This window comes from Pseudopodoces humilis, chromosome 3 (genome assembly GCF_049639895.1).
Source record: "Pseudopodoces humilis isolate 2021_Gansu_Grassland_sample_001 chromosome 3, ASM4963989v1, whole genome shotgun sequence".
In the NCBI taxonomy this organism is placed as follows: domain Eukaryota; kingdom Metazoa; phylum Chordata; class Aves; order Passeriformes; family Paridae; genus Pseudopodoces; species Pseudopodoces humilis.
This window is the reverse complement of record NC_142202.1, coordinates 42,063,001-42,090,308: the sequence shown is the minus strand read 5'-3', so window position 1 is coordinate 42,090,308 and position 27,308 is coordinate 42,063,001. Positions and strand designations below refer to the sequence as shown.

Below are 27,308 nucleotides of genomic sequence, written 5' to 3'. Positions count from 1 at the left end.
GCCCCTCTCGGCGCCTGGCGGCCCTGGGCAAGCGGCATGGCTCCCGGCGTGGAGCTGGGCTTCGCGGCGGCGCCGGAGGGCCCGGGCGGTGCCTGGCGGCTGCGCAGCGCCTACTTCCCCAGCAAGGTCGGGGGGAGGCCGGCGTGGCTGGGCGAGGCCGGGCTGCCGGGCCCCGCCGCTCTGCGCTGCGGCCGCTGCCAGCAGCCCTGCGCCTTCCTGCTGCAGCTGTACGCGCCGCTGCCCGGCCGCCCCGACGCCTTCCACCGCACCCTCTTCGTGTTCGCCTGCCGCAGCCCCGCCTGCTACCGCCCGGCGGGACCGGGCGGGCCCTTCCGCGGTGAGGCGCGGGGACGCGGGGAGGGAAGGGGCGAGGGCCGCCGGCCGCAGCCCCGCTGACCGGCGCGTCTCTCCCGCAGTGTTCCGGAACCAGCTGCCGCGGCGGAACGACGCGTACCCCGAGGAGCCGCCCCCCGAGGAGCCGCCCCCGGGCCCGGCCCCCGCGGCCCCGCGGCGGCTGGGCAGCGGCGCCGCGCTCTGCCGCGTCTGCGGCTGCCTCGGGCCGCGCAGCTGCGGGCGCTGCCGCCGCGCCGCCTACTGCGGGCCCGAGCACCAGGCGCTGGACTGGCGGAGCGGGCACCGCCGCTCCTGCGGGCAGCACGCCGCCGGAGGTGGGTCCGCGGCCATCAGGGACCTCCGGAACGGGGGCAGCTCGACACGCGCGCCAGCCTGCGCTTAATACCGCGCCGAGCCGCCGAGCTGCAGCTATTGAGTTCTTAAGTGGTGCTGCTAGCACTGTTCGGTCTGCCCTCCACACCTCTCGGATTTCCAGAGGTTCAAAGCAACGGGACGCCTGTTGCAGTTTTCCGCTGTCCTTAACGTAACAGCGTTTCTTACCGTCAGGTCAGGTCTAGCAGTGATGTAAATCTTTCTTGCTCTCGCAATGTTTCTGCTATGGAGTTTGCTGTGTAGCTTTTGGGGAGAAGGACGTGAAACACAAGATTACCTTGTGAAGTGGTGTCTGTCTTCTGTTTTCTAGACGACTCGGCAGATGCAATTCCAGAGCATAACGAGTTCCTTTTTCCAGAATATGAAATTTTGATAGAACCTGAGGAACCAGAATTTCCTGCTGACACCACTGATGATGAACAAGGTGCTGAAGATACATCAAAGGACGCAAAACAAGAGGAACTTGGAGCTGCAGGCATTGCAGGTCAGAAATAAAATGCTGTCTGTAATTCTTCCCAGTGGTGCCTGTTACCACATCTTTAAAACATCAAGTACTGTGCTTTTTAAGCGTTCCTTGTAAACTACTGGTGAAAGAAGGCTAAATGTGCAGTCGTTTGTGATGCTAGTTTGTTGTAGATGTGCCATAATATAAGCTGCTGGTACGGGAGAGAGTTACTAAGCTCTGACTCCAGGAGCTATTGAAGCAGCTGTTGCTGCTGATAGCTCAGAGTTACACTGTGTCCCTGTGTGCTTCTAATAGGCAGGGCACAACTCTAATGAGAAGGACAGGACTGCACGTGTTGCTGGATGCTCTTGGAATTGGGAGATTGTTGGAGTGTCTTGGCTTGACTTAGTTCGATTTATCGTAATTTATGGAAAATAAAATTTCCTTCTCTGTGCTAGCAGAAAACTGGTTTGAGGATAGTTTAACTGAATTAATTTTAACTCTGAATCCAGCAGTTAAGTGCAGGCTCCTTCCTCCCTGCTCCCCCTAAATTCACGATGAACCGGTTTGCTGAGAGCACACTTGTGGCCTTGAACACACCCAGGGTGGAGATTGTGGTGGTGCCAGGGAAGGATGCTTGGTTCCTGGTGGTCCCTTGCTGTCTCAAGAGTGTTAAGTGCCCCCACTGATGTGGTTGTTGGAGTGTAACAGATACACTCTTCAGTGATAAAAACTGAAGTCTGGTACATGCACAGCACACAGGGCCTTTTTCAGATGTTGTATCCTGAGGGTTCTGTAGTCTCAGTGATACCTGCTGGGAGCCATAAACTTAGGTAAATTAATTCCTTCCCTTTCCAGTATTCCAGTACTGACATCTATGTTTAAAATGCAAATAAAACTAGTAAATGGAACCTGTGTGTGACCAAATCTTAACATGCCATGAAAAGAAAACAATCTTAGATTTATGCCAGTAACAACTTATGAAGCAAAATGAATTTACACGTACTAATATTGTTTTTAATTTTTAGTGTCTTGTATTAGCCTGTAACTTCTATTGTTCTTTTTTTCTTGCTTAGATGAAGCAAGATTTCAGTCCTTAGATGAAGAGACATTGGAAGCAATGGCAAAACATGAGACTGAAGAAGAAAAGATCTTCCGAATGTTTAAAAAACAAGTAGCTGCTGAACCAGAGCAGGTCAGAAGATGGGGCGGCCTTTGAACGTGTGTTCTAACACAGCATCCTGCTGCACCTGCAGCGTTTCCACTGCACTGTTCCCCATCCTGTGGCCCTGTTGGCCTTCCTTCTCAGCAGAACAAAAACTGCAGAGAATAGCTCTGTCACTGTCACCAGCTACATTGGGGGGTGGCTTAACTTTTTTTTAAGGTTGAATTTCTGATGGCTTTAAACTTTCCACTATTTAAAACAGAAATCTTCTCCCCATGTTATTTCTTATTAATGCAAAAGGCTAAAAAGCTACATTGTCAAACAAAACCATGGTCCCTGGTTTCATTCAGAGAAGGCACAGGCCTAAACACATCAAAGTGGTGAAGTTCTCTCCATGTTTTGCCTGGTGGCTGAGGGGTTAAGGTACACACTCAGAAAGTAGAAGACTTGGAGTCTTTTCCCTTCTCTGCTTCTGCCTCACCCTTTCTGACCATCTCTGTACTGACTGATCTGTCCAAGTGTCCTTTTGCTGATAATGCCTAGTTTGCTAGTAACAGAAAAAGAAAGGATATGTCTGAAAATACCTTCTTGAACATTAGGATAGTCTGATTGTATTCAGATGCAGAACTTCAGACAGGAAGATCTGGATTGCATTCCTGACTCTACAGGTCTGTGTGCTAATTATCCAGCTGCTCTTTCTGTCTCAAGACTGTAGCATAAACAACCTTGCATTTCTGAGTCCCTTGATTAGGGAAATAAAAATCACTGCAAATGATTTGTCACTAAACACCAATTTTATACCAGGATGACAGTCATGAGAACTTAAACTTCTGCTGTATTTCAGATTATTAGATACTGCAGAGGAGGAGAAGGTCCACTCTGGGTGTCAGGTGAAAATAGGCCTGAAGAAAAAGATATCCCAAATTGTGTATGTGGTGCCAAAAGGATATTTGAATTCCAGGTATGTAACATTTAAAAATAATACAGGTAATGTATTTCAGACTCAGGATCTAATTGTATAGGTATTGGCTTGTAATTCCAGCAAGAAGGTTGAAGTTGCAACAAAACTAACTGCGCTAAATGATTGTACAGAGCCTTTATTTACTCTTTTAAGTGCCTTTTCACTTCATGATGTTCATTATAAATACGTTTTGCTGGAAGTACTCAGCTGTAGAATTTTGAATGCTAGAGGTTTATGTATGGTGAATACACTTAATGTCATGCAAAGGCAAAACATAGTTGCCAACAGAATTTCAAATGGTGGGAGGCTCACAGATCAGGCAAGTCTTATAAGGTGAAATAAAACTTACCTAGAATTCCAAATTTATTTTATTTGAGCTGCCATCCACATAGTAGCTTCAGCTGGGATTTTGGTATAAAAGAATACAAATTCTTACACCAAACGCAGGACTGTTCTTCAGGAGGAGAAGTGGGGAGAGGGGAGAAGCCTGTGGCCTGCCTCTAAACCTTTTGGTTTTCTTTGAAGATTATGCCACAGCTCCTGAATCACCTTCAGGTTGACAGCCTTGGCGAGAGCATTGACTGGGGAACGCTGGTGGTGTACACTTGCGCTGACAGCTGCGGAGGGGCAAACCAATACCTGGAAGAGTTCATATGGAAACAAGACCACTCCATGGCTCAACTTTATGAAGCTGAGTCATCCAAACAGAATACTTGATTTGTTTCACTGCATCTCTGCACTATGCAAACACGTAGTTGAACTGAAGTCACTGAAAACCATGCATCTTCTAACAGTAATAAAACTGCTTTAGCTAGACCTTGACAACCTCTCTTGTACTCCAGGGAAGCTTTTACTTCAACCTGGTACTGAAGCCAGATGCGTTTGTTCAGAAAGCTTCATTTCAAATCTCATTTCTGAAAGTTTATTAAAGATGAAAAACTTTTGGATTGGTGAAATTATCTATTGTTGGTAATGGAACCTCAAAAACTTAAAAGATTGTAGTCTGTCAGGATTTTCACTGGGTTACTCAAAAAATTAACATTCATTCAAAGGAAAGCAGACTGCTGTAAACCCACTTGAGTGCTTATGTTGAAGAGCTGTACAGGAGTCAGCTAAGACAAAGAACACAGAATTTTGTTGTGGAACTTAAATATGCTTCCCTTTCTCAAAAGGTACACTAAACCTAACTTGGGAGTTTGTCACTGAGTTTGCTCTGAGTGGTTGATGCACAAAATGCACAAAAATTAAGTGTTTTATCTGACTTAAAACTATTAGTCCCATGCAGAAGTAGTTTAACTCACTTATCTGGTGCAGAAGCTAAACAGAGTCAGCCATACCAGAACACATTTGTCTTGTTACACACTGCCTGTAGCAGCAGATTTTCAGGCTGAATTGTACCTTAAGTCTGCCATCATTGCTGAAGTTTAAAAATAAGTGTGGAAGTTTAAAAATAAGTCTCTCTCTGCAGAGATTCTTCCACTATATGACTGCCATATAGCTGAGGCAAGAGAAAAGTGAAACCTTCATGCTGAAGCTTTACTGTGGTAGCTGTTTAACTACTCCTATGGCTATGGCTGTACTTGCAGAAAAAGCATTTTTGTGTGTTTCTGTATAGAACTGACTTCAGTTACATATTCCCTTATCCTGCTCCAGCCATTCATGGCTGCTTACCTGTGACTCTGTGGGGCCCGCTGTGGGGTTTTTGAAATCATTTAGATGTTGAAAGTACTCAAATAAGCAGTCACAGAATGCTGTACCTGGAAGTGGTTTTGTTATCACAGAACTTAATTTAAGCCCTGGTCTGTGTTGAGAAAGAGCAAACTGTCTTAAGTCATTGTAATACAGCTCGACTGATTTTGTTGAATGCCATCCCGTGGTTTCTTAGGGCTCCAAGCTTTCTGAAGAATTTTGCACATAAGCTGGTAATAGTTCAGGTGCTGCAAAAGCATGGACAGCCATACAGTTGTAGTCAGGAGCTCTCAGGAACATTCATGAGCTCACAGCACAGAGTGGCGTAGCACTGAAGGCAACATAGTGTTTGAGTATATCCTGCACAACTACATTAACAAACAGCATGTTTCTGGTAAGATCCATGAAACCAGTCATTAAAACACCTAGAGAGACACTGGTGTAGAGAGAAGACTAAAGATTTAGGTCACTAAGGATTTGCAAATGGAGCAGTATCAAAGCCAGCCAAAGCTTAATTTTGTCTGGAATGAAACACCACCTTAGTAATGAGACCATTGTTTACATCTGGGTTAGTTTCAGATAAAAGCTGTTAGAAATAATGTGTAAGTCACAGAGAGGTTACTATTACTGGAAATTTACTGAAGAAAAAAGTTTATTTTTAGTTCTCAGCCCATCAGGCTTCAAGCATGGTCCAGAAGGAACGTTATGTACATACTGACTCCAGCTGGAAGGGCTTTGACATTTTACAGGAACACTAATATAGTGAGGCAGCTGGTGAAATACAAAAGTAGTAATTTAAAGAAATTCTAGAAGCTAAGCAGGGATCTATTGTTTCAATTCAGTCAAGTGCAGCTATTTAAGACTTGCCTAAATCCCATCTGTTGAACATAAGGCAATGCATACTCAAAAACAAGCTTCTTTAACCAATCATCTCTTTCACTTTAACATGCTGGAAATATTCAAGGTAGACATTGCCAAGGATGTGACTGCTGGTATGCAAGCCAGAGCACTGCTAAGATTCTCTCAAAACAACATGTCACTTATAGCAGTGCATCTGCTATTAAAAAGTTGATTAAATAAAAAAAAAATTCAATGTATTTCATTCTACCAGCTGGGTAATTTTAAAATTTATTAAGACAGTTCCCATAGTTGTATAAACAGGGTTTATTGTACATGTGGAGTTGAAGAAGGAAAGAGAAGAAAGGTATATATTATATATATATGTACAGTGAGCCATTTTAATTAATAAATTTATTCTATCTTGCTTAATACTGGAAAGAGGGAATGTGTCTGGCACAAAAGAAATTTTAAATTGAAAAAATTTAAAAGCTAAAGTTCTGAAAATTATAAAAACCATGGTCTTATGGAAGGAACTTAAAACATATATACATGACAATTTAAGTGGTTTATACACTGAGTGACACAGTTGCATTTGTCTTTAAACCAACTTACAGTTTTTCTATTAATAGAACTGGCATTAAAACTATTTAAAAGCTAGAATATAAATAAAAGTTGGAGAGGCTGCTCCGGGAACAGCCCAGTAAAGCAACTCACAGTAACTCAGTAGACATATTCAAAATACAGTTCCCCTTGAGCATCAGGGAAGTAGGCACTAACTGGGAAATAGTCCAAGTCCTGGTGTTGCAGTTGCACTGGAAGTCCGTTTCTTGTTACTGCTGTGCCATACACAATACCTTTGAAAATATACCCCTGATTTCTCTGAAAGGTGTAGAAACTGTTACGTTGTCTTTCTGAACCCCTTTAAAATAGGATAGATGTTTTCAAATGCTTCATAGATTTCTGCTCGTACTTTAGCACCTGGAAAAAGACAAGGGATTAAATTAGTTTGTACCTTTCACCAAATACTTAATTTTAGCTTTTAGAATGTATATTTGAATGGAACTCTATATAAAACCTACCTGTATCCATAAATCTCTACTTTTACAATCCTTTTTAATACATTTCATAGCTTACATTACCAGTCTTCTACATTTAATCTGACAACTGCTAAAACTTTCACTAGCATCTCTGTGACGACGCTATGTTGTAAATGGAATTTTCATATACATAATTTCCACATGAGACCCAAGAACAAAGCACAGCCCTGCAGGATGTTCGTGCAGAAAGACCTAGCTGGTGGAGCTTTTTTGAGAGTGCATCAGGGCGAGCAAGGTCTGGCAATGGAGACCACTGCAGAGGACTGCATTTCTCCACACTGCAGGGACAAGATCCTGATTTTGTCTGTGGATCTTGTGCATTTTTTCTCCATAGTAAGACACAGCATGAGAGGAAATGAAGGGAGTAGGTCAAGCACCTGAGGTTGAGGAGGTCCTAGAGCTCAAGTATCTCCCTTTGCTGCTGTATCACAGAGCATGGCAGCAGCCTGCAGCCAAGCTTCAAGAGAAAATCTAGCCACACATGCTCAGCCACAGAAAGAGTCTTTCAGATTTTGCCAAAAAGATCACCTGCATTCTTACAGCTTTCTGGACACCTGCATACCTGACTAGGGTTCATGATCCTTGTTCCTTTGATCTAACCAAATGTGCTGTTGCTTTGTGCATTCTCATCTGTTAAGGAATATAGTGCAGGTAGCTCTGTGTGCAGTGGCAGTGCTGAGCTGCAGGTTGAGCTCTGGGTGCAGGAACCCCAGGAAAGAGGCCTGAACTGCTGAATCTTTGCATAACAAAGCCTGGTGCTGAGCCCTCAAGAAAACCTGGTCTGACTGTGCGAGTGGGGTGTGTAGGGAGTCAAGCAGGACACCTGCTGGCTTCGCTGGAGCTGCCCACTGCAAACAGGTTTTAGTCCTACCGCAGCTGTAGTGGCTCTGACTGCCAGAGTGGCTGCTGGATGGCTGCACAAGGAAGTTTCCTTAACATCAGCATCCATGAAATATTCTATTAACTCTCCTTTCTCAGTACTGTCATCTCTAAAGGAAAAGTACCTGGCAGCTTACATATCCCCATGTGTTCTCTGTAATACAGTCTAAATCTTGGAGTAACATACTGTCTTCACTTACCAGTTAAAACCACTTTTCCAGAAACAAAAATAAGCAGAACAATTCTTGGCTTAATCATTCTGTAGATTAAGCCAGGAAACAATTCTGGCTCGTAGCTGTAAGAGAAGAGAGTGAGAGTGTTTAAATGTGCTTGCAGACCTATGTTCCACCCTATCTTCTGGGGCCAGTCTAGGACTGGGCAGAGCAGATGTATGCCTCCCTGAAACTTGGGGAGGGTAGCAGGGAAGATCATTTTGACAGGTTCACATTGGGCAGCCTCAGTTACAGCTGAGGCAGTGCAGGGATGGAAACAAAGATGCAGGTTTCCCTGTGGTGCAAGGGAATAATCTAAAAGATGTCACTTTCTAAGATAGTATGCAACAAGAATGAAACAGAAGCAAGCCTTTTTTACCTGCTGAACTGCTGGTGTGTGAGTACCAATCCTTCCAGTCTGATGGGAAATTTCACATCACAGCTTCCCACCATATTCTGAATTTTAAAATCCAAAAATTTTGCAGGAAAACCCAGTTTCTGAACAACTCTTGCATACTTCCTTGCTGCCAGTCTGGATTGCTCCTCACTGAAGTGAGAAAAGGATATCTGTATTACTGCCTCAGTTAAGTATTACTTCAAGCAAACAGCATTAAACCACAAATACCTAATTGGGGAAAAAAGTCTGTGTGGAGGGAGAGGGGAGTTCACATGAAAAATTTTTACATCCAAAATTAACAACTAGCTCTGATAGGTTTTCATGCTAATTTTGGTAATAAGCTCCTGGACGCCATTAGTGTTGCATTCACTGTTCATGAGACAAAACAGGAAATTATAGATCCATACATTTTACGCTTCTAAAATATTGACCAGAGTCCCTCTAATGGGACATTAAGATTGTCACTTAAGACTTCACTGTAGAACAACCTTGAACTCCTACTGCTAGAAGATACATATTTCTATAAAAATCTGTAAACTGGCAAAATCTGCTTGATTCAGCCCAGGCATTCAAACATGGGTCTAAAATAACTGCACAGCCTTACCCACTGTTGCAGAATTCAGTTTGCTTCATGTTTGTAAACAGATGAGGATCTGTTTGTTCCTGATGTAGAGTAAGACAACTTGAATTTCAAATGTCACCAGACAGAGAAAGTGTTTCCCTGTACAGATCTATTAATTCATCTCTGCTCATTAGTTTATTCCTTCTGCATTCCTAGCAGACTTCTTTGGAGCAGAATTTCTCTCCTGCCCTCCAGAATTAAGCTTATGTTTAGTTTTCAACTCTTATGCTTCAGTGGTCATATTGAGAACAGATCAGACTACATGAACCAGAGATTTGGAGCTCTTGTCCTGTGATGAAGCTGTTAAAAAATAAATCCTTCTGTCACCATCCCTACACTTTAAACAACTCCAGTGCATAGCTGCTGAACTTTTTAAATTATTAGAAAAAAGAGATAACTGCAAAGCTAAAAAATTGAATATAACCTCTGCAAACCAGTTTAACAGAGTGAATGAAAGCACTTCAGAAATAGAACTACCATTTCCCTATATGTTAGGAAGTCCCTTCAATCATAAACAAATGTGTATAACCTGAAGTAACTGTGAAGCAAGATTAGTTGTACCTGTACAACTTTGATGTGTGTATGTATAAACAAGCATCACGGTACACGAGAAAAGACAGCCTGAATTAGTTTGCTTGTAATGCCTAAACATACCTTTTTGCTCCTGTGCACACCATTTTTCCAGAGCTGAATATCAGTGCAGTGGTACGTGGTTCTCTTATTCTCATAATAACAGCAGCAAAACGCTGAAGTGTGAGCATTGAGACTGTTAGTGACATAGTGCTGTCATCATTACACTAAAACCACATCTGCATCATCTAAGTAGCAAGTTACACTGTAGTGCAAGGAAAACTAAGGTCAAACATACTTACACAGATCACTCAAATTTACTTGAATTGCTTAAACCATAAGTACCTTGAAGCACACACACTGAGAGGTAGAGCCAGGCAGCAAGGATATTTACCACTGCATTCCTATTCATCTCTTATTACTATATTTGCACCATATAAATAATGCTAACATTTGCATCAGAGCAATAGAAACAATTTGAAAAATAAATTTTAAAAGATTTTTCCATATGTGCTGAAATTTTATCTCTTACAAGTAGGATGGAAGACTATCCAAAAAAAATGGACAGTGTTACAATACCAACAAACAAAACAGCTGGAGGTCAAAGTCCTGTTTAAAGAGAAGTCACCTCAGCTACCACAGTAGGACACAGCTGCTCTAGCTTTTTATTCTAAGTAAGCATTTTCAAATATTCTTAAATTCCTTGAAGCAAGAGAAACTGATGTGGGTGCACATACATACACACACACACACACACACACACACACACACACACACACACACACAAACCCCTGTTTATTATATTTAACTTGGAACAGCTCACCCTGCAGTCCCATGAATTGTTCTGCTGATATAACATACAAGGTGGTAGCGTGGGTTACCCAACAGCACGTTTGTCAAAATATGACTTAAATAATACAGCCAAGCAACATCTTTCTTTGATAGATGAATGTACTGACTAAATGTCAGGAGTGTGTTACATAACCCTTCTATCCCTCTGCAATGGAAAACAGTGTTTCATATTGATTATTCTAGCCTACGAGTTTTACACAGCCACCTACCCCCTACCTTTGGAGTTACCAAGGCATGCTCAAATTTTTGCTGCACTAATATCTTACTCACAATTATGTAACAGCATCACTGATATAAACTTACAGCAACAGTCATTTATCATATATGCCTGTGTGCGTGCTTTAACCTTTGAGAGCAGAGTTCAGACCAAATGCAGCAAAATACTAAATGCTAAAACAAAAAAGACCAAACACACCCCAGGAAAACAGAAGCCTTCCCAAGTAAAGCCAATTTAACTATGCAACATCTAAACTTTTATTAGTGCCCAGCTACTGTTGTTGCAAAGGTAACATTTTCAAGAGAAACCACCCAAAAAGAACATGAAGCAACATTATTTTCTTAATTTAATGCTCCAGGTCCTTTGCTGTTCAGATTTCCCAAGCTAAAAAGAACCACTTATTTAGAACCTTAAGAAGCAGCAGGCAACTTTGAAGGCAATATGCAAGAAAATCAATTTAATTTTGCTCCATTTTAATGTTCCACCAAACTCAGCCATCAAAAGCAATGACATGACAGAAATACTGGAGGACAACATGAGAACAGAGGGGAAGCCAGACTATGAAAAATTAGCAAATGCCCTGCGACCACAAGAATTCCAGAGGAGCAGCTAGGTGGATAAACCACAGCTCTGGCAGGAGCCCAGGATTTGAATTCTTCTTTCCCTTCTCTTTGTTGGGAGATAGGGAACAAGATTTCATCATCAGGTATTTCACAGTAATATGGAAAAAAAGCTCACTGAACACTACAAACAAATATGCCCATATGAACAGCAGCAGAGGCCAGCTCTACCACAGAAAGTTCAGCCAGTGTATTACACTGTTGGTTAGGTTTTTTCTAAATCTAACAACTTACAACCTAATGCACATCACAGCTACCTGAGCATAAGAATGCTTTTTACTAATTTGAATGTCTTAAGCTTCTTAAGATTTCTCTTTCAACTACAGTAAAAAACTGCATATACAGCAGGTAGGTTTTTCAGTCTATTGCAGCAGCCTGCAGCCACAACCTGTGCCTTTAATTTATCTGCTATAGGATCATACATTTCTCTTACCTTGGGATTATATTCAGCATTTCGGGCACGAAGTGCAATAGTTTTTAGGTCAAGTTTGCAACCAAGATTCACGGTGGACACAATATTCCTAAAGACAGATCAGAGAAATATATTAAAAAGACATTAAGGAATACACATGTCTTCCTCACTTTTAACCAAGCCTAATCAATTTTACTTTTTTTTGTTTCTCCAAGCGAGTTTGAATGGCATCTTTCCTACTAATAAGGAGCACTGAGCAGTGTTTTGGTTCAAGAACCTCCTTTTGTAGGGCAGAAGCTCCTAAGGCGCAATTGCTGATTCTTCCTTATCTGTCAGCTATTATGAAAAAGTGTCCCATGAGAAGAATCTCTATTTCAGTTGGGCAGGAAAAATTACTGATGCTGAGAGCCCTCACCACAGTCAGGGAAGCTGCTGGAAACAGGAGAAAATGAGATAGTACCATCTGAAATTTTCCTGGCTACACCCTTCAAGAAGGAGGCTGCAGAACTAAATGGGAATGACCCAGGAGGTAAATGCATTGCCAGGGAGATGGGATAGCAGGTCTCCAGAAAGTTTAAAAAAGTTACTAAATAAAAAATTTTGTTTTCTGGGAAAACCCTGAAACTTAAAGGTCCTCAGTGAGGGAAAAACAATAAGAAAAATATGAGAAACTACTCTTTCAATTCATGGACTCAACCATTTCTCTTTGTCCCTTCTATAAATTTCTGAAATAGCCTCTTTAAAACTGAAAATACTTTCATATACTAGTTCATATACTTTCATAATACTAGTTCACTGAAAATACTGTCATACCTAAATTTAGACCTAGTTCTAGGGTTTTATCCCTTCTCACAAACTCAGTGTTAGCCATGCATTGGAAAAGGGAACATCATGAACTCCTAAAGCACAAGGAGTTAAAGATGATGGTGTTAAATGAAGACATATGTAATCCTCCACTGGTATTCTCCAAAGATGTACCATTAATAAATCGCTAAGAAACTGTTAATATTACTAAGTGGTTTAGTAATGAAGCTAAGCTAAAAATAAAAGTAAAAATTACTCATATTGCTACAGGAGACTCATAAATTCTCAGGACCTTCCTTCCCATCAAAATGCAGTACCTAATTCCTAATGTGACTTTGGTCCTAAGTCTTAAAAGGGCTGTCTGAGAAAACACATGATGCACTAACACATGGGACACTCACTGTAGTTGTGGCACTATGCCAGAGCTCTCCGACGCCGGTGTTGCAGGAGTTATTGGAGTCATTGGAGTCATTGGAGAGGGGTACAGAGGTGTGGTTCCTGGTAAAGGGGCTGTGGTAAGAGTCTGTGAATGGAAGAGCTGGGGGGTTTGACCAGATGTTCCTTGTGTCGCTTGCTGTGACGTGGATTGCTGTGCTGCTTGCTGCTGCTGCTGCTGCTGCTGCTGCTGCCGCTGCTGTTCCTCCAATATGGACAGACTGTTGGTGCTCTGGACAGGCTGCGGTGTCAGTCCTGTGCCATACGGCATCATCGGGCTGAAAATTGGAATTCCTGGAGTCATTGCGCCCTACAGAAGAAAACATGACACAAAAACCACAGATCGTGATGACTCCATTTTGTTTTTAAGAGACAAAGTTTTCGGGAGGAGTCTAAAAATAAATCTATGTTAGCTGAGCTGCTCGTATCAAACCTGAAGCATATAGTAATGAATTGTTAAAAACAGAAAATCCCTGTAAATGCAGTTGTTCTATAGAATAAAGTACTTCCCAAAGGAATCTAGGGACATGACATGCTTATCTACACTACCTTGCAAGCATGCCTCAACTCTGACCCACAATTTAACTTGAAATTGTTTGAACACCAGCTGTGCTCACTGTACCAAATGCATTCATAGCCCAGCAACAATCCATTATGTACATAGTTTAAGGAGCAACCACCAAGATTAAATTAATCTTTCCAACTTGTCAGTCACGTTTCAACTTAAGAGGCACCCTGTTAAGAAATCCCACATATACTCTTACACTCCGTGTACAAGAAACTGTGTGTTTCTTATACTTCTGGATAGACATCAATGGTTTCAGAATTCTGCTTTATACTAGTATTATTCAATACCTAGCAGAATTTTTCAGATCTGCAAATAAAAAACATGAAGCTAGATGCAAGAAAGAGAAAACATGTCTATAAAGGAAATTCAGATCCATAGTTACATCCTAAATAATTTGTTTTTACCTGAGGGGAGGCTAAGCCTTGAGCGTAGGGTGGCAAACTGTTGTTCTGATCCATGATTCCAGTTATTTCTTTGGTGAGGCCAGAAGTGTTTCCTTCAATTAATTTAAATAAACTTCAAATCCTAGAGGTTTTGTAACCGTTTAAAACATTCTAGCGAAGCAGCTTTTAAAGCCAAGCTGAAAGTGTTAGGAAAACATCAGCTTCAGAGAAATATGAGTCTAAAACACTAACCAAAGCCTGGAAAGAAAAAAAAAGTAGTATCTTGAGAATAATATCTAAACATAAACCCAAAAGCAAATCTATCAGCTGCTGACTCAGATAAGAGACACCCACGTACAAGTACATATAAGAACATTCACGCGTACGCACACACGCATGCACAATCCATAAAAATAACCTTTTTCAGGCACACTCCGTAGAAACTTCGCAGTATGGTTCTGCTGGAGTCCCTGGCAGGTTACCTGACTCACATGGGCCTCTGTCTAACCAAACCCTCCAGCACAAACAGCTCAAGCTGTTGATGCCCATTCTTCTCCAAGCTTTGCTTTAGCAGCAAAAGCACTGATTTTTTTTTTAGCATTTAATTCCCCTGACTACTAACTGACAAGCTTACTGACACATTGCTTGTAAGTCTCTTCCTGGCCATTTTAAGGCTTGGGATTTCAAAAATTACTTTTTTCTTCTATGAGAAAAGCATCACTGCTCAAATCAGAGCTAGGAAAACCTCTTCCATCCAGTTCCATAAAAGCAAGCACTAACGGATTTCAAACTGTAATGACATGCACTTCATGAGGAAAAAAGAAATACGTGAAAACAAATTTCAAGTATACAAGTGAAACATACAATGATTTTCTTTCGTTTTTAAACTGTACTTCTGTTGCTATGTTATGGAAATAAACAACAGAAGTGGAGAAGTGAAATGTTATATCGATAGAAAATATTATCCCATTTATTTTTAAGTCTCTCAGCTACTGCTGAGAAATACTCAAGGTCATTATCAGGCCAGAGGTAGGCCATCTCAAAATCTTAAGACAGCCTATTCACCCTCTCTTTTTTTAAGATATGATATCTTAAAATTACATTAATATTTACACTGCAGCTAAAAAGGCCTGCTTTTCTTCCACCCATGACCCTAAGATATTATCATCTTTACCCTCACCAAAGGCATCAAGCAGAGCACCCAGGTTTTATAACATCAGAAGCCTCAACATTATCCTGGAAGAAACAAAGTCAACTCCTCGACAGCGCAGCTATTTAGTAAGAAGGCCGGATACCAGGCATGCCAAAACCTGCAGCCAGGGCACCGTCTACACAGACGTCCCTCCCGTACCCGCTTAACTTGGCTTGCTCGGATCCCCACTACAAACGTCGAGCGACGTTTCGGACGAGGGAACAGAGTCCAGAAGCAGGAGCCTGCCCGGAGGAGGCCCCGGCCCACCCCCGAGGCCCCTCTCTGGCTCTCCACCAGCCCCACGGCAGCGCTCGGCGTGCGGCCACAGCCTGCCCGCGCCCCCCAGCCCTCCTCGCTCCCCATCCAACACCGGCCGCGGCCCCGCGCCGCCTCCGCCCTCCCTCGCAGGGTCTCGCCGCTGCCCGCGCCCATCCCGCGGCGGGGCAGAGAGAGGCGGGCGCCGCCTCCACGCCGCGGGAGTCCCTCCCCGCTCCCCCCGCCTCGGCTCAGGCCGCCCCGGAGGAGCGGAGCGAGCCCGGCCCGCGCACCGTCCCCGCCCTGCAGGCCCGGCCTGCCCCGCAGCATCGCGGCCCCACCGGGCCGGCCGTGGGCAGGGGGCGAGCGGCGGCCGCGGGGGAGCGGCGGCGGCACTCGGTACCTGGCGCTCGCTCCGCTCCCGCCGCGCTCAGCGCCCGCCGGAGCCCGGCCGCGCCCCGCCCCCGCGCCACCGGCGCGCCCGGCGCGTCACTTCCCGCCGCCGGCGGGACAGGAGCTTCGCGGGGAGGAACCTTCGGAGATTAAACAAGGGCAAGCGCAGGGTCCTGCACCTAGAGGGGTGTAACCACATGCACCAGCACAGGCTGGGGGCCGACCCGCTGGGAAGCGGCACTGCGGAGAAGGACCCAGGTGTCCTGGTGCAAACAGGCTGTCCGTGAGCCAGCAGTGCCCCTGTGGCCAGGAAGGCCAGTGCTATCCTGGGGTGCAATGGGAAGAGCATTGCCAGCAGGTCGATCCTGCCCGCTACTCAGCCCTGGTGAAGCTTGGTCTGGAGTGCTGTGTCCTGTTCCGGGCTCCTCAGGACAGGAGAGACCTGGAGCTCCTGGGGCAGATGCAGCAGAGGGCTACAGAGATGATGAAGGGACTGGAGCATCCAGTTACAAGAGAGGGCTGAGGGACCTGAAACAGCTCAGAGGGGGGACCTCATCAACGTGAATAAATATTTAAAGGGTAGGTGTGGCTCATCTTGGTGGTGCCAAGCAATAGGACAAGAGGCCATGGGCAGATACTGCTGTAGGGACAGAAGTTCCACCTGGATATGAGGAAGAACTTTACTGTGCAAGTGACCGAGCGCTGGAGCAGATTGTCCTGAGAGGTTGTGGAATCTCCCTCACTGGACATGTTCAAGAACCATCTGGACTCAATTCTGTGTCATGTGCTCTAGGATGCCCCTGTGTCTCGGGTTGCAATACAAGATGTAACCAGAAGTATGTATTCTATTATCATCTGTTAAAACCAGGTGGGGCAGTGTTCTTTATCTCTTCCACAACCCATCCTCCCTCCAGGGTGATATCTTCTGTTAATGGGCCATTGAGTCTCACTGCATGACTGATAAATTCCATCATCCCATTGTCAGATGCTCCACCCAGGGGGAGGAGCCAAGCATTCCTACCTGGATATAATCTGAGACTCAGAACACCTTTCAGTCAGCCTTTCTCCACTGAATTTCCAGAGGAAAACCGGACCCATTTACACCACCTTCAAAGAGAAGGGACCTTCAGAGTAAAACTACACCCTTCTACAGGATCACTGCTTCAACAGAACCACATCTGTCACTCCAGGAGGACTGCAGCCACCATTTAATCAGACTGCTACCAACAGCCTGACCAACAGGGTGTCAGGTTGTATTCTGACTCTGACAGTGGATTTTTTTTGTACGACTGCATTTTTATTTCAATTTTCGTAGTAAAGAACTGTTTTTCCTATTCCCATATCTTTCCCTGAGAGCCCCCTGATTTCAATATTATAATAATTCGGGGAGGGGTTTAACATTTTTCCATTTCAAGGGAGGTTCCTGCCTTCCTTAGCAGACACCTGTCTTTTCAAACCAAAACACCTTGCTTGAGCAGAAGGGTTGCCCCAGATGACTCCCTGTGGTCCCTTCCTGTGAAGGGTAGATCTTGTGAATCTGTGGGGGTCCCTGGCAGTGCAGCAGGCACTCACAGAGGCTGTGGTTCCTCATGTTGGAGCTGTACAGAGCTCTGCACCGCTGTGCTGCCACCTGTGGGTCTCACCGCTGTGTGTGCACGGTGCCCATGGAGACTGCAGCTGCCACAGCTGTGCTTCCCAAGCAGGGCAACACACTGCTGCTCAGGAGCCCCACACGTGTCCCCCACATCTCACTGGCCTCACCCTCTCCTTCTCCCCTGGTACCACTTTGAGCTTCTATCCCAGCCCTTCCCACTTGTTTCCACTCGTGCCACGGTGCCTGGCACTACACCTCATGGCCCACCTCAAGGACCTGGTGAGACCCCAGCTGGAGTGCTGTGTGCAGCTCAAGAACCAGACCTGTTGGAGTAGGTCCAGAGGAGGGTCACCAAGATGCTTGGAGAGATGAAGCACCTCTTGTATGAGGAAAAGCTGAGATGATTTTGGTTATTCAGCCTGGATAAGAGAAGGCTTCAGGGTGACCTACTAGAAAGGTGGAGATTGATTTCATAAGAGCATGTAGTGACAGGACAAGGAGGAATGGCCTCAAACTGAGAGAGACGTGGTTTAGATTAGATATTAGGAGGAAGTTCTTTGCTGTGAGGGTGGTGCAATACTGGCAAAGGTTGCCCAGTGAAGTTGTGTGTGCCCCATCCCTGGAAGTGTTTAAAGGTCAAGCAGGATGTGAAAGTGAAAGGTGTCCCTGTTTGTGACAAGACTAGATGATCTTTAAGGTCCCTTCCAACTCCAGCCACCCGATGATTCTACGAATCCCGACCCTCGTTCTTCACAGCGGTTCCAAAGGCGCTCTTCCCTACAGAGCAGGAGTCGCCCTGCTGCCCACCGGCCCACACGCGAGGGGTGTGTGATGGCCTCACCACAGCTACTGATCAGCCTCCGTGTTTCCAGGAGAGGGCAGGCAGGTGACAGGGCAGCGCTAGGACAAGAACCGATGCCGGTGCTGCCCAGGGCCCAGGCACACACCTTGCGGCAGGCGGGGCCCGGGCGGGCTCGGCTCCACAGCGGCCCCGCCGCCTCCCGCCAGGCCAGGGCGCTCGCCGCCTGCCAGAGCGGCCCAGAGGCGGCGGCTCCGCCCTCCCAGAGCGGCTCCGCTTCCGCCTCCGGTGCCGCCATTTCGTCGTGAGACAGCAGCGATCGGGCGGCCGCGATGCTGTCCACCTCGGGATACGGATTCGAGCCCTCCCAGCCCGAGTTTGGCTGCGGGCTGGAGGCGCCCGTGCAGCGCCACCGCTTCTCGCCGTACACCTTCAACGGAGGGTGAGGGGCCCGGGCAGGCAGCGGGCGGGACGGGGCACCCGGGGCACGGGACCCAGGGGAGAGCGGCGCTGGGGCTGCCTCGCCTTACTCCTGCCTCTCCTCGGTGCTCGGTGCGGGTTTATCTCCCCTCACGGTCCCCTCTTTGTAGGGAGAGAGCGGCAGCACAGGGAGGAGCTGGGCTCGGGCTTGCCTTGGGCCTGCCTTGAGGCCTTGGCAGCCTTTCAGGGTGTTCTTGCCTGTCCGTGTGCCTTTAGGAACACTCGGGCTCCCTGAACTGCGACTGGTCTTAAACGACGCATCTTTCGTTCGCCGCAGGGTTGTTTCTTTGTAGTGGCTTAGGAAGCTCAGGTAATGGTCCTATTACAGAATCACAGAGTTGTTAGAGCTGGACGGAAGCTCTGGAGATCATCCAGTCCACCACCCCTGCCAAGGCAGTGTCACCTCAAGCAGGTGACACCAGAACGTGTCCAGGTGGGTTTTGAATGTCTTCAGAGAGGGAGACTCCACGAGCTCCCTGGACAGCCTGTTCCAGTGCTCTGCCACCCTCAATGTAAAGTTGTTCTTCCCCATGCTGAGGTGGAACTTCTTCTGTTTATGGGCATTGCTCTTCACTGTGTTGCTAGTAGACGTGTTACTGGTTTGAATGCCACCTTATTGTTACTGTTAAAGGCAGGTGATGTTTTACACACCTGAGTTGGTGACAAGATCTGGCCGGGTAGGTTTTTTTTCCTCCTGATGACTACTGCTTTTTGAAGGGCATCTCTTTGTTACTTAATGGTAGGACGCCTGTGGTGATCACAAATCTAGTTGTTAGGAAGTAATAGCACCAGATTTTAAAAGTGATGTTTATTTAAGTGATACTGTTTCTCAGTACATTGCTTGTACTTTGCTTGTTTTAGAAGGATGAGTCATTATCAGGCATATAAAATACCTTGTCCATTGGGTCTGGTTCTTGCCTGGTGTAGAGCCTCTGTTTTACCAAGTTTTTATACAGTTTAAGTAAGGGTAGAAGGACAAATGCGTATATTTTCTGAAGTCAGTCTGGTGTCTACTTCCTTCAGTGTTGAGTAGGGATGTGCATAGTGGGAAACATAGCAAGGAATATAAGATGCTTGACAAAACATGAGTCTGGGTGTAGAATTACTATCTAGTTTGTTTCTGTGTTGCCTAAAAGATATGTCAAGAGAAGGTCATGATTTATCAATGCTCTTTTTTTTTAAGCACTGTGCTGGCAATTGCTGGAGAAGACTTTTGTATCGTTGCCTCTGACACACGTCTGAGTGAAGGCTATTCAATTCACTCCCGGGACAGTCCAAAATGCTACAAGCTGTAAGTCCAGATCTGCAAGGATTGAAAAAGATGAAAAATCTTTTGTATTGCTGACCATGTCACCTGCCTCCTGCTTTAAGCAGAATTCTTAGAAGAAGAAGCACAATACCAAAGTAGATTTTGGAGTTGTGGTGACCGTTGCTGTAATGCAAGATGTGATATGATGTTGTAAATATAGCCAGATTTCTTGTTTCATGCTCCTAAAGTCAGGTGGGAGCAGAACATTTTTAGCACGATACAAACCTTAATGTGGGGTTTTTTGGCTGGATAATCAGAAGAATTTTTAGCTTAACTGTAGCAAAACTTAATCCTATGATAATTCATTCTGCTTCATCAGGAGTTCTGGTGATGGTAGGCAAGTGTGCCCACTGCTGCCAGTTGTACTGTATGTCTCTAGTTAATTACCTGGCACTTTAGAGAGGTGTTTGTTTTAGGAGAGATAAACCTATCTAGTTCCATGATTGAACTTTCTATGCTCATTTTATGCTTAGTTTGACCCACCTGGGTAGCATCTCCTTGGTTTAAAGCTACATGTTACGTTCATTTTATCGCAGCAGGTGTTTGCCTTGTAGGCTATCATCAACTACATAAACTTGTTTTTTTTTTTTCTGGGTTATTGTTTCTTTTTCTAAATTGATGTCATGAAAGCAAAATAACTTTGGTTTCTCCTGGCTGACTTATTGCTACTAGATGTTTGACTCTGATACTGTCCAGATGGAGATTAGTCTGGTATGGAATACATACTGCACATGGTGGCTTTGTGTAATTCTGGTGACAGGCTGAGAGAAGATTTTATGATGTTTTCTGAATGACTGCTTTGGGTTGATCTTGTGTGTTAATGTTTCTAGACTCTTTTCTATTTCCTAGAATTAAAATTTCAAGTGTGTATTCCCACAGTTAGGATTCGTAAAACATTTCAAAACTGAGCAGAGGTAAGCTTCTGTAGTGCATCTGCAGCCAGATAACTTCTGTTTGTGCTGACACAGAAGCCACCAAAACCATAGATGTTACATAAGCATTGTACAAGCTTAATGCAGCCCTCTGGTCTGATGGAATAAAAATTGGACCGAGTGATAGGATCTGTGGCTCCCCAGTGGAAAACAGGTCATCTATCAAGACTGAATTGCTACAGCTGGAGTCAGGGCTTGAAGAAATGGAGAATTTCTTTTTGTCAGTCCTGACAGTTGAAGAAGGAAGTGGGTTGAAGAAAGACATCTGTGTGGTCCTGCATTTAATAAGTCCTCTCCAAGATGTAGGTTGCAGGTGCCTTTCATACACCACAGTTCTGTTACTACATTTTAGATGACTGTTTTTGACAGCACTAGAAAAACTGAAAATATATTTGGTGTTTTCATAATAACCTACTGTGTAAGAAATTGCTGTAGTTCATGCTAAGCCTGAAATTGCAACAAAATTTTACATTTTTCAGAACAGAACGAACGGTCATTGGATGCACTGGTTTCCATGGCGACTGCCTTACCCTTACTAAAATTATTGAAGCCAGATTAAAGGTAACTACATATCTTACTCTATTGAGAAACTTAGATGGTTAATTTTATACTTGAGACCAATAATATGATATATTTTAAACATAACTTCTGCTTAGTTTTTTTTCAAGTGTTTGCATCATAACTTTTGCTAGTGAAAGATCTGGCAGGGAAAATTGGTGCTGTGCCCTTATTAAGTGTGACACCACAAATTTATAGAATGGAAGAGCTGGAGGGAATATTCTGAGTGAGGCAACACCTATTAATTACAACAAATTTGAAGATATGTTAATCTTTGGCTTGTAAAGAGGCTTTACCTTTTAGACCAGCGTGTTCTCACTAATTGCGCTGGTTAATTATTTTGCTTAGCATCAGTTCCTCTGTAGTGAGGTTACAGAAAATGTAATTCTGATTGAATGTCAGCTTTAGTGTTTGACTTCCTTCTTGGATGTGCTCTACCACTGGCAGATGTACAAGCATTCCAACAACAAGACCATGACTACAGGGGCTATTGCAGCAATGCTGTCTACGATCCTGTATTCTCGACGTTTCTTTCCCTACTACGTTTACAATATAATTGGTGGACTTGATGAAGAAGGTAAGACTTTTAACAGGAAAAAAAACCCAAAAAACAAAGAGAGGCTGCATTTCTGTGGGTGGATAGCTATACCTTTACATCTCAGGTGTACTGATTGAATAACAAAGTTTTTGTTCCTATTCCTAACACCTGCCTTTAGGCATTATGGTATTTACACGGGTTAAATACATATTATGCATCTGGCTTGTTTACTAGCTTTTGTTATTCACTTGATTTTTCATTTCTGATGGTCTGAAAGTCTAAAAGCTATGTTATAATTATTTGATTACAAATAAAATCTCTAAAGTGAAATAATTAATACTTTAGACAGGAAAATTTTACAACTGTTTTGCTGGATTTTTTAATTGCATCTTTAAAGTAGATGTCACTAGTAAAATTGTCTGTGTTTCACTCAGACCTGTGAGTGTGGTAAAGACTATTTAATATGAAAACTTACTCCAGAGACAGGTTTCTACAAAGTTATTTCTAAATGTTAAGTATCCCCTAATGAGAATCATGACTACTACACAGAAGCTGTAGTGTAATGTATAGTCCTTCCAGAACTTTCTGGGCTCCTGTCCAGTGATTTCGTTGAGTTGCTGAAGTAGTGTGTTCTCTGGCTTTGAGAAGGAGCTCAGAGGTGGGCTTGTTCGGATAATTTTAGCCATTCCCTGCGGTTTGTTTTTCCCATTAAGTTATACTGCTTTCCCAGTCTTGCTAAGACATGTCTGTGATTTGTGGGATCTGGCAGGGCATTGGTCTGCCCTGCATAATGGTAAATCTCAGATTATAAGTGTGCTGTAGCAGCTGATAAGAATCAGACTGCAAGTTCGCTTGCATGGACTAAATTTGAATCCAGCAAGATTGACTTTTGATTTGGCTGGCTTTCTCAGGTCCTGTGCTCTGCTGCCGAGGGCACTGGCCAGTTAATTGAATTGGGTTCAGTCTGAACTGAAAGGCTGGGCTTGGCCAGCTGCTACATTCTGTCTGGCATGTCCTCCTCAAACCCCAGGTGTGTCAGAGCTACAGTGTGTCTGTATCTCTGATGTACTCTGATGTACTCTGATGTACTGGTGCGAGCCAGTAAACTTTGCACCACCTGGTCTGGCTTAAGAGGGAAGTTTGCAAGAGACCAGAACATCATCCCTGGTTCTAGGAGTGTGATGCAGAGGCATCCAAGCCTGCTTTCTGGAGGTAATTGAAGAAATGTATCATTGAGGAATTATGTCTGAGTTGCTTGTTTGTGTTAGCTTTGGAATCCCTGGGGCTCTTTCTGTAGCATTACACTGTAGCACATTTTTCTGCTTTGATTATTCTACACTTTTTCTGTGGTAAGTACTGTAGGAAACATCTGTTGAAGCATGGTTGTGGCTTAAATAAAGAAAATAACCTTGGATGTTGTACCAGGCCATATCGAGTCTTCTGTAAATTACTGTTTCTGTGTAATCTGAACGTACTCAGTGTTGTTTGGTAAAGGCTTACTGGGATCTGCAGTGTTCCAGACACTGCTTATCCAGAGAGCTGGTTTTGTTGAAAATGCTTGTCAGTATTGAGCATCTTTCTGAATTGTGATTACATACTAATTTATTGTTTTTTCAGGGAAGGGAGCAGTTTATAGCTTTGATCCAGTGGGCTCCTATGAGAGAGATTCTTTCAGAGCAGGTGGATCAGCAAGTGCCATGCTGCAGCCTTTGCTGGATAACCAGGTATAATAGCTTGTTGGCTTTTGTTTTGTTTTTTTCTTTATCTCAGTAAATATTTGTAACATTCAAATTAATGTAGCTTTACTTCTGGAGATTACTTCTGAGAGAAGTTTTAAATCTGTTATCCAGGTAGGATATGGTAATCCATACATTGATAGATTATGTGGCTTTACTTTCTCATGAGAAATCAAGCTTTTGCTTTGGGATCTGTTCAGGTTTTTAATACACTATTAATAGTGCAGTGCTTGTTTAAAAGACAGAAATGTTTTAATTGGGGAGTTATGTTTATCCTAGAAGTTTGGAATTTTTTTTTTCTGGGTGTTGGGAGTTTTTTATTGGCTGATAACATAAATATGCCTGTTACTTAGTATGAAATAATACCAAAATAAGATGATAGAATTAATACATACATTTTATCATTTAATATACCCTTGTTTAAGTCTTCAGTTTTGTACAACTCAGATACCATTTTTCAATAAGAGTGTTTTTATATAAAACTACTGGAAACTTATTCAGCTAAATCTGTCTGAAATAATTGAAGAATATTTTCATATTTAGTTGAAGCTGTTAATGATTGAATGGGAGAAATACCAAAGCATGTTTTACTCATTTTAATTTTTTGATATTAGTGTTGGTATTTAGTCACTTGAACCTGATGTCAACACAACTTTTGTGTTTAGAAAAGTAGTAAGCATTCTTGACTCTTACCAGATGAGAAAGGAATAGAATATTTCCTTTTTTTTTTAAAAAAAAAAACAAACTTTATTAACTGAAGGAAATATGTTCTGCAAAAACCAAGTTGTCATAAGTAATTTTTTACTGCTTATGGGTTTCAGACCAAACATGGGACTCTTCTCCTTCACCTGTTCTGATGCTTAAGTTGACACTTATATTTATGAGCTAACTTACACTATTTAGTAGGACCAGAAATGCTCCAATTCAGACTTAGTTTTGAAGTCTAGGTATCGTAGGGAATATTTGCTTTTAAGAAATGTTCCTAACTGCAAGTGACCAGAGGAAAAAAGGCAGTTGTGGTACAAGTTTGTGAAGAATTAGATCCAGATGTTCATTGTGATCTTGTACATGCTGAAATGAGCAGGAGGAGCTGTGCTGGCTGTATATTGGATCTGTATATTGGATATTCTGGTTAATTTTCTATGAGAATTGCTATTGGCAAAGCTCTCAGCTGTAAACTGTGTGGAGGAATACTTCTTCAGCTTTGGGGTTTTTGAAACAGGCAAGCCATTTCTTCTTTTTTAATTCATCTAAATCTGTTCATTCTAGTGCAGAGTCTGAAACAGTTTTCATAGATGGATAAAATGCATTTTCATATTTTCTTAGATTGGCTTCAAGAACATGCAAAATGTGGAACATGTACCTCTGACCCTGGAAAAGGCTTTGCAGCTGGTTAAGGATGTCTTCATTTCTGCTGCTGAGAGAGATGTGTACACTGGGGATGCACTCAAGATTTGCATTGTCACGAAAGATGGGATTAAAGAACAAACTGTCCAGTTACGAAAAGACTAATTGGATTTATCTGTCAGCAAGCTATCTGTGATGTACAATTTACCTGTGTTATGAAGACATTTGTCTTATTAAATTTTTTTCCAAGAGGTTCAACTACTGTGGTGCTGAGTATTCTGTGTCTTTGTTAGAAGTTGTGTTTTGTAGAAACCAGAGCAGTTTGTGTAAGGAGCAGCTAAAAGTTTCAAATCAGTTTCCTTCATCTCATCTTAATCTATCAATCAGTCTAATTCTAATGCAAATTTAATCCACTTTCACAATCCCTTATGCTGCAATATGGGGGAGTATTAAAGTTTAGGTTCACAGATTATTCTGATAATTCTTTCAGTTCAGCCTTGGTTTAGCAAGTAAAGCATTTGCTCTGTTCATACTGCCTTCTCTGAACTTCACAGCTTGCTTTTCCTCTCTTCTCCTTTCTTTCTCTGATGTGCTGTCCTGACATTTGACTTTGTGTACTTATTTGCAAAGATGGGTCATCTGTATGGGTCATCTGAAACCAGTATCACTGTATTAGAGGGAAGAATGTAAAACGGAATCTTTCGTGGTTTAGTCCTGGACTCTGCATCCGGGCTCACCTCTGCCTGTTTGTTTGGTTGATGCCCAGAATTTGAAGCATTGTTCCCTTGTGGCTACTGATGGAAAGTAACTCTAGAATGGGGATTCCCGAGTGCCTTTTAACACCTGGGTCCTTTGTTAGCCCTACTGCTGCTTTTGATTCTTGGGAAATTGCATCAAGTGTAGTTTGTTTGATGTGCTGTATCACACTCCTGGAAATTGGTTTCAGTATTAGGACCTTTAGAAAAACACCTGCATCACCAAGGGCAAGATCATTTTTTCTTGTCCAAGACTCCTTTCACAGTCTGTGGCTCTTTAGAAAAGGACCTATAAAATATCTCGTTGCTTTAGGTGGCATACTAGTTCCTTAAAAGAACAATTTTGCCGACATGCTTGACCCGATGGTAACACTGTCTCCTGTTTGGATGTGACTGGCTGATTTCATTGCAGCATTTTGGGCGCTGTGCTTTATTCCTAGCTCTGGCTGGCCTTCACCAGAGATGGCAGTCTCAGGCTTCCTAGACAGTTTAGATGGTGGGCAGCATTTTGAACCTCAGTAATCGAACAACTAGTGCTTTTAAACAGACTCTGGCTATGTTCAGGCAGTCCACAAACTTTCCCCAAGTGTTTGTGAGGGCGCTTGACCACTGGGTGCCAGTGTTGGCCCGGGTAAGGAGGGAACAGCTCACTCCTGGGTGGCTGGGCAGTAAGAAAGGCACGCAGCATCCCAGTCCGAGTAACGCTGTGGCTGAGGTCACTGGGTCACACAAGTCAGAACTTCAGACGTGTTCAAGTGTCTTAAGGGGATGTTTAACATTTTCAAAAGTCGTCTTGGATGGACAAGGTTGATTGTAGAAATGATTGTAGCTGTATGCTGTCTGTACGGAGCAAATGGCGCACAATGCAATAATTCAAAGAGAAAGCCTGCGCCTCTTTAAAATACATATCAGCAATACTGAATTAAATACCTGCACTGTAACATCTGTAAAATTAAGTTAAAGCACCTTAAGTTCTGCTTTCTTTGATACCAGATTTATGTTGAATTGCTCTAGCATTTCACAATAGGCTGTTAGAGCTTTATGCAAAGTTGCTGAAATCTGCTGAAACTAAATAATGTTTCAGTTGCAGAGGAAAGCAGGAGAGGGTAACAAATTGATATGCCTGCATTTGGGACAGGTCTGTTTGCAATATATAAGGTCTAAACAGTGAAGAGCAACAAAAATGGGGAACTATCTAATTTCTACATGAACTAATTTAATCTTCATGCAGGATGCCAGATATGTAGGGGAGCTGCAGTGTCAAAACTCAAAAATTTTGATAAATTAGGCTGCTCTTATATTTAAGGGTAGATTTTATATCCAAAAAAAAAGCATATTGCCAGATTTTAGGAATTAGTGGCTTTAGTTTAATGTGGCTGGGCTTGCATTTTTAAATTCTTTCAGGAGAAACACAAAGTGATTAGAACTCTAAGGTGTCATTCACAGTCTCAGAAGAGGTACAAGAGCAGGTACCTGTTCTCCCAACGCGGTGTGTCAGTCTGTCCTGTTGGTGCACTTGCACTGAT

General features: G+C 43.4%; 3 protein-coding genes across 3 annotated transcripts; 2 read left to right on the top strand and 1 right to left on the bottom strand.

Moving 5' to 3' along the window:
- The first annotated feature begins 24 nt into the window (after window positions 1–24).
- On the top strand, window positions 25–4,253 carry PDCD2 (programmed cell death 2). The gene is made up of 6 exons (XM_014263547.2): window positions 25–337; window positions 417–668; window positions 1,037–1,210; window positions 2,248–2,366; window positions 3,181–3,297; window positions 3,823–4,253. The coding sequence occupies exons 1-6, from the start codon at window positions 37–39 to the stop codon at window positions 4,012–4,014; spliced, it is 1,155 nt and encodes a 384-aa protein (XP_014119022.2). The 5' UTR covers window positions 25–36; the 3' UTR covers window positions 4,015–4,253.
- Window positions 4,254–6,135: 1,882 nt separating this feature from the next.
- Window positions 6,136–15,819, bottom strand: TBP (TATA-box binding protein). The gene is made up of 8 exons (XM_005518565.3): window positions 15,745–15,819; window positions 13,916–14,152; window positions 12,910–13,253; window positions 11,726–11,813; window positions 9,688–9,779; window positions 8,394–8,561; window positions 8,003–8,097; window positions 6,136–6,804 (listed from the first exon to the last, which is right to left on the bottom strand). Exons 2-8 carry the CDS (start codon window positions 13,967–13,969, stop codon window positions 6,725–6,727), a joined length of 921 nt encoding a protein of 306 aa, XP_005518622.1. The 5' UTR covers window positions 13,970–14,152; window positions 15,745–15,819; the 3' UTR covers window positions 6,136–6,724.
- Window positions 15,820–18,387: 2,568 nt separating this feature from the next.
- Window positions 18,388–25,285, top strand: PSMB1 (proteasome 20S subunit beta 1). Its single transcript, XM_005518567.3, has 6 exons — window positions 18,388–18,569; window positions 19,791–19,898; window positions 21,328–21,409; window positions 21,854–21,983; window positions 23,562–23,668; window positions 25,007–25,285. The coding sequence occupies exons 1-6, from the start codon at window positions 18,460–18,462 to the stop codon at window positions 25,190–25,192; spliced, it is 723 nt and encodes a 240-aa protein (XP_005518624.1). The 5' UTR covers window positions 18,388–18,459; the 3' UTR covers window positions 25,193–25,285.
- The last annotated feature ends 2,023 nt before the right edge of the window (window positions 25,286–27,308 follow it).